General features: G+C 43.6%; 1 protein-coding gene across 1 annotated transcript; it reads right to left on the bottom strand.

Moving 5' to 3' along the window:
• Nucleotides 1–1,826: 1,826 nt before the first annotated feature.
• On the bottom strand, nucleotides 1,827–4,882 carry LOC134036993 (uncharacterized). The gene is made up of 9 exons (XM_062482249.1): nucleotides 4,850–4,882; nucleotides 4,626–4,733; nucleotides 3,808–3,977; nucleotides 3,602–3,726; nucleotides 3,416–3,525; nucleotides 3,195–3,299; nucleotides 2,814–3,095; nucleotides 2,401–2,704; nucleotides 1,827–2,054 (listed from the first exon to the last, which is right to left on the bottom strand). Exons 1-8 carry the CDS (start codon nucleotides 4,880–4,882, stop codon nucleotides 2,525–2,527), a joined length of 1,113 nt encoding a protein of 370 aa, XP_062338233.1. The 3' UTR covers nucleotides 1,827–2,054; nucleotides 2,401–2,524.
• Between the last annotated feature and the right edge of the window lie 1,297 nt (nucleotides 4,883–6,179).

Below are 6,179 nucleotides of genomic sequence, written 5' to 3'. Positions count from 1 at the left end.
TCAATATAATGCTCCCGGAATTATTTTTACGACCTTTACGAGTGAAACGGAAGGCTTCCCTGACCTTCTGTATCAAGATATTTACAACTCTCTATTAACTTTCATTCGTCCTAGCTACTCTGGAGTCTTTGAAAGCCTACAAAAGCCTGGAGGGATATAAATGGACGCAATCAGATGGATTAGTGATGAATATTCAGCTTTGAAGTCTACCGGCTACAAATTGCTATGTGTAACGTTAGCTAATGCACATTATATCAGTGCACTTTTCATCACAAAAATGCCATTACATATTTCTTACAGATAAGTCATTCCAAGAGACTGAATGATCCTCAGTTGAAGTCATGGGTGGTTGTCAGGAATTATGGGGTTCTTCTCTCTGGATCTTAGGAATCCTATAAAATGCTCTCCCTTTATCTTTTCCCCAATGGTTCAGGCATCCCGGCGCACAGCAGCTATCCACCATGTTGAATCAACGTTTATTGAAATAGGCAGCAAATTAAAATGTATAATATGTATGTAAGTATATATGTATGTACACTCTGGAGCTCCACTTGGCTCTCCACTTTCCTGCCAAAATGGCGATGACCGGTGCATTCTGGGATTGTGTGACGTGACGTCAACTCCCGGAGCTCTATTAAGTGGCTGGTGAATTTATATCTCAGTGGCTGGTCTTTCAATTTTTAACAGTTAATTTTAAAGTTAATTTCTCACCCTGGTCCATACACACACACTGATTTTCTGCAAGACACATTCCTAATAGCCTACTTAATTACCTGTCCTGTCTCTGAACAAATGTTATTTAGAATAACTGTTGCTGACTGTGACTGATCAAAGTTGGAGGTGGTCTCCCGGTCCTGGTTATAGGGCTCTAGGAATGCTAGCATGTCAAGGTATTTCCACTTCCTCTTGACTCCCCCCTTGGCACCACTCCTGGCCTTCTCCTGCTCTTCTCCTTCTTGTATTTGTCTCTCAAATACTTCCACTTCTTGCTGCATGATAGTCCTATGATAAAAATGAACCTGGCATAAGACGACTCTCGTTATACCTATCGTCGCTATCTAGCGTTAGCCTAACACAACGGAAAAAAAACGGAACACACGTTTCAGTTGAAATCCAAACAAGTTACCAGTCGTAATCTAGACACCCACCGCTACTGAAATATGTAAGATTTATTGATTAAAGATTGTTCGATCTATAAAGGTTTATAACTGTTTGTCACTTTTTTAATAGCTGGGCCGGAAATAGGTCTGGTTACGATATCAATGAATACAGTAACGTCAGTTATATGAATGAGAGTTTACGTGTATTTAACCAAAAAAAAACAAAGACCTACCGATCTGTTCCCAGATGGACTCTTATATGTATATTTGCGTATCTTTTGTGACTCATGTCGTATAACTCAGAGTAGTATGAAACGGCAATTACTGTACAAGTGGTTCGACTGGTACTGTCAGGCCAAATAGTGTCCTAGGGCCAAATAGTGTCCTACCTGACGTCACAATGCCGTTCCGATGCAAGGACGTGTCCGTCGCTATGCCGACCTTAAATTCCTGACATTCCTGAGATAGCAACGCGCTCAGGGAGAATATTATACGCTTTGCCTTCCCGGTCGGTTAAAATCGATGGATCGATCGATTGTATATTACGTCTTTAGAAAAACTACCTCTTACCTTTCCTCTATCTTTATGTGACAATCATATATTTTGATCAGTTTGCTCTGTCATGCACTGTAATATTATATTAATTTAAGTCCAAATATGTTTGTGCACGGATTCAATTACACTTATAATGCAGCACAACAAGGATAGGTAATTCAAAACTATATTTGTTTATAATTCTTTATTGTATACATATAGTATGACTACATACATCCCTGGAACTCAATTAGAACTGCATGCACTATGCTATATACCGTAATGCCTTCTGCATATGGGTTTCATAAAAAGTGTTACATTTTATAAAATAAATTGGCAGTGGCTGAACAATGTAACAGAGGTTGACATAATTGCTGCATCTTGACAACTCCTGAATGGTCCTAAACACATTTGCTACACCTGTAAAAGAGTAGGGAAAATGTATGACAGTGTAACCAATTAGTTATATGTGTACAACATAAAAAATATGTATACAAGTGTATATATTAAATTACGAACCGATTTCAGAACTGATTTTATGAACCGATTTCAGAACTGATTTGACATTATATAAAATATATGATATACACAGCTATATACAAAACAACTCCACAACATACAAACCTACTCTGCGTCCTCGAAAATCTGTAAAATACTTAAAGTAAAACTTACTTGCTGTAAAGTAAAACTACTTTACAGCAAGAACATACAAACTCTTACATTATTTACAACAGGCAGGCATGATGAATGAAAACACTTACCACACCTCCTGCAAGAAACCAGGGGCTCGACTCCCTTCCGGATGGTCCTCCTGCAGATGCAGTGCACGCTAACCTCCATAGCGTACACTGGCTTGGCCGTGGGACACCGTGTGGAGCTGGAGAATGGTGTCAGGTGCCCAGCCTGAAAGCAGGAAAAGAGGTGGTGACGCATAGCGGACTGTTCATACTCCACGCATGCTGGGTCCTCACCTCTGCAGAGAGCGAGACTGTTAGCGATTGCAAACAGCCCACAATCTGAGCTGCCTCTCTGCTGCTGGACATCAGGCCACTGCAGGCGGACCTGGGGACCTGGGAAAGACAGAAGACCAGTTATTAGAGAAATGAACTCCTCGGTTTTGCTGTGACCAGAGGAGTCATAAACATTAACTGTACCTACCTTGCACTTGATGTTACTTACCGTTACCCAGTGGTTCGCACAAACATTTAAAATCTGAACAAACCCCTGGGTTGATGCAGGCACAGAGGAGAGGAAGGCGAGGGATGCTGTGGTGTAGAGGCCTCCTACATGGGGATGTTGTGCCTGTAAGAGAGCCTGGGAGTGGTCAATGGCAACATCATCCAGCCAACAACATGGGGAGAGAACTGTGGCCCTTAGTACCTCCACCCTGCTCAGTGAAGCTGGACAGGCCAACCCCCGCTTAACACCTGTGATGATGACATCATCACAGTCCTGGACATCCTGAGAGAAGACAAATTGATTATTAACATGATAGGCATCAACAACCTCATGTTTGATAAAAAAAAAATGAATAGTGATATAAAGCATCATGAAGTTTACCTGAAGACAGTCCTCCTCCAACTCTGAGCACAGAAGTTCAGGCCCATCCAAACACACTGTCTCAGTTGGATGGGACACAGGCTCCTGGAGTCCAATGCATGTAGCCTAAAAAACACAATCATGTTAGATTATAGGGACTGGCCAAAAGGAGTAAATGCTGTCTTGTGACAGTATTCAGCCACTATAATATAGAATTAGTGCAGAATGCTTTTTTTATGTACCTGAAGTGAGTCCCCCTCCGGCTCAGAGCTCAGCAGTTCAGGGTCATCAGAACCCACTGGCTCGGGTGGATGGGACACAGCTTCCTCTGTGGGGGGGCTAGCTCGGAATCCTTGTGTCAATCACAGAGTAACAAATAAATGTTATCTATCAGATGTGGTGTCATAATGATTTTTTATATTGAGAACTGTGCTGTAAGTTACACTCATTCTTCCGCAGAGGCTTCACTGAGGCATAGGGTGTCCTGGTCTTCAGAGGTTGGCCGTCCAAGGTCTCCAACTGCACCAAGTTGTTGTCTCCAACCTCAGTCACCCTAAAGAAGACATGCTATAATGGCAAAACTGGACATCACTACCTTCTCATTCTGACTACTGTTAAGTCTATTTACCGGTACTTCGTTGGCCAGTCTGGATCCATTGTGCGTCCAGGTCTCCCACGCTTCCTCTCGTCCTTCTTCAACACCTCCATGCCTGGGAGGACTTTGAAGCGCTTGGTCCCATTCTTGGTCCTCCTCCGGTAGGCCTCCTGCTGTTTCTCCTGGGCTTTCTCCACGTTGAGTCGCACCTTGACCGTTCAAGAGAAAGGAAAGCAAATAAGCGCAGCTAGTTCAGGCAGGGCAATCGGGCAGCGCGAGTCAGTCATCGGGGACGTAAGGCGTCTTACTCCACCTTCCTTTCCTCCGCCCACTACCACACCCATGTTAGCAGTGCATATCCATTGGGCCACGTCCGATAAGGCGTCTTCAAAAGACGCGCGGATACGCACACACTCACCCCGGTTGTTGTATGATCAGTGCTGCTGCCACCCTCCACCATCCCCTTTCTCCCCCGTGCTGTCTGTCTGTTCGGTCCCTCCGGGGGATTATATCTCTATTGCTCCCTGCCTCATGTGTCAAGTATGGATGTGTTGCATCGAGGAGGCAGGGAGCGCTTCCCTTAGATTATCCACTCCGCCAAAGTTAAATCTACATGTCCATGTCATGTAACAATAAATGCTCAAATCTAATATGTGATTGTCTTGACTGAACTAAGCTTTATATTGTCTGTTTTATAACTTTGTGTCTGTGATGCATTGTTATTACGCTAACAATTACTTAGCATCACTCAGATGGGTGATACACATTGGTGTTACAGAAACTGAGTGCACCTTGTGGTGAAAGCTACAGTGCACAGTTGTGTAATATGTGATGTAACGTTAGGTCATTTCTCTCACCTTGTCGAAAACCTCCTCATCATTGTTGGCCCTGGTCTGGAGGTAGTCTTCAAAGGCGCCCTCACCAGGCCCGTCAACCTCAACCTCATGAGGAAGGTCACCTGTGATCTGAAATGACATGATAATACAGAACATGCAGCAGATAGTTGCGTGAAGTTAGTGTTTTTTTTATTCTATTGCAAATATAGCAATATTTGAGAATAAAATATCAAAAGTTGACATACCTCGGTTGACAGCCGTGGCTCCCGACCATACATCAGTCGGTAGGGTGAATACCTGGTGGAAGCCTGAACACTGGTGTTATGTGCAAACAAGATTACCTTCAGGTTATCCTCCCACCGTTCTTGATGCCCATCCAGAGTCCCTCTTCAGCGTCTGGTTGGTCCTCTCATCCAGTCCGTTAGTCTGGGGATGGTAGGCAGACGTGATCCGATGCTTTGCCCCCCACTTCTCGAACAAGATCTGGTTAACCTAAATAAGTACAAATGTAATCATTAGTTTGGTGTGTAGTATATCCTCAACACTTAAGAAATCCAATTGTTTTATTTATCATCAACTTGACCTTGTTCCAGAACTCTCTGCCCTGGTCCGTCAGGATGACCTCTGGTGCGCCATGGGTGTGGAAGATGTCCATCAGGGCCTGGGATGTTGTTGCCACGGCAGTCTTGTCCTAGCAGTACATAGAACACAAGAAAATACATAGAGCTATGATATAGCTGTTATATTAAAACATGAATTTTCAAGGAGAAAATTGAGATACATGTGTCTACTAAATGCACAGATGTAACTCACCTGGATGGGAATGGCCTCCACCCACTTGGAAGAAATCAGTCGCTGTGAGGCAGTAGCGATTCCCATTCCTGGATGACTTGAACGGTCCGATGAGGTCCACACCTGGCATACAGTCAAATACATGTTTTTGGCATTAAGTAATGGTGGGAAACTGTTTCATTTAAATGTGGAATGAGTAGAACTCACCAATCATGTACCAAGGTGAAACAGGCTTGATGCTCTTCAACTCAGGTGCCTCTGTCTTCACCTTCTCAAACTTCTGGCAAGGCACACAGGTGCGGACCTTGAAACAAATGATCAAGAGCAAGTTGAGATGCTCCTTAGCAGTGTGTCAACAACAATATTGCTACAGTTTGTAATTGATATAGGGTTTTTTCCTACCCAGTCTTCCACATCCTTGACAATGCCAAGCCAGTAGAAGCGCTGGTTGATCTTCCCCAACATGCGCTTCACTCCAAAGTGGCCGGCGTGGACCTCGGTCAGAACTGCCTCCCTTTCCTCGTCAGACATGATGACCCTCCTTGGTGGCTGACCATCCTTGGCCCTCAAATACATGCAACCATCTAGAATATAAAAACGGTTAAAGACTGAAAACAATTGTCTTAAACAAGTCTTAAAATATTTAAGGTAAAATAAAGCAAAACAATTTAGTAGTAGTTAAGATTATTTATATCGTATGGTTAACAAATCTTACCCTGGAGCATGAATTTATCAGCTGATCTCCGGAGGGAGCGCTTGTGCCCAGGAGAGGCATCCTCCTTG

The sequence above is a fragment of the Osmerus eperlanus genome, chromosome 2 (genome assembly GCF_963692335.1).
Source record: "Osmerus eperlanus chromosome 2, fOsmEpe2.1, whole genome shotgun sequence".
NCBI lineage: Eukaryota > Metazoa > Chordata > Actinopteri > Osmeriformes > Osmeridae > Osmerus > Osmerus eperlanus.
This window is presented reverse-complemented; position numbering and strand designations above follow the sequence as displayed.

Excerpts from the sequence above, each read along its gene's own strand:
- LOC134036993 (XM_062482249.1), bottom strand. The coding sequence starts at position 4,882 with ATGTATGGTCGGGAGCCACGGCTGTCAACCGAG. Across the intron at positions 4,734-4,849 it reads AGCCACGGCTGTCAACCGAG|ATCACAGGTGACCTTCCTCA; the intron begins GTATGTCAACTT and ends ATGTCATTTCAG. Across the intron at positions 3,526-3,601 it reads TGAGTGTAACTTACAGCACA|GATTCCGAGCTAGCCCCCCC; the intron begins GTTCTCAATATA and ends GATTGACACAAG.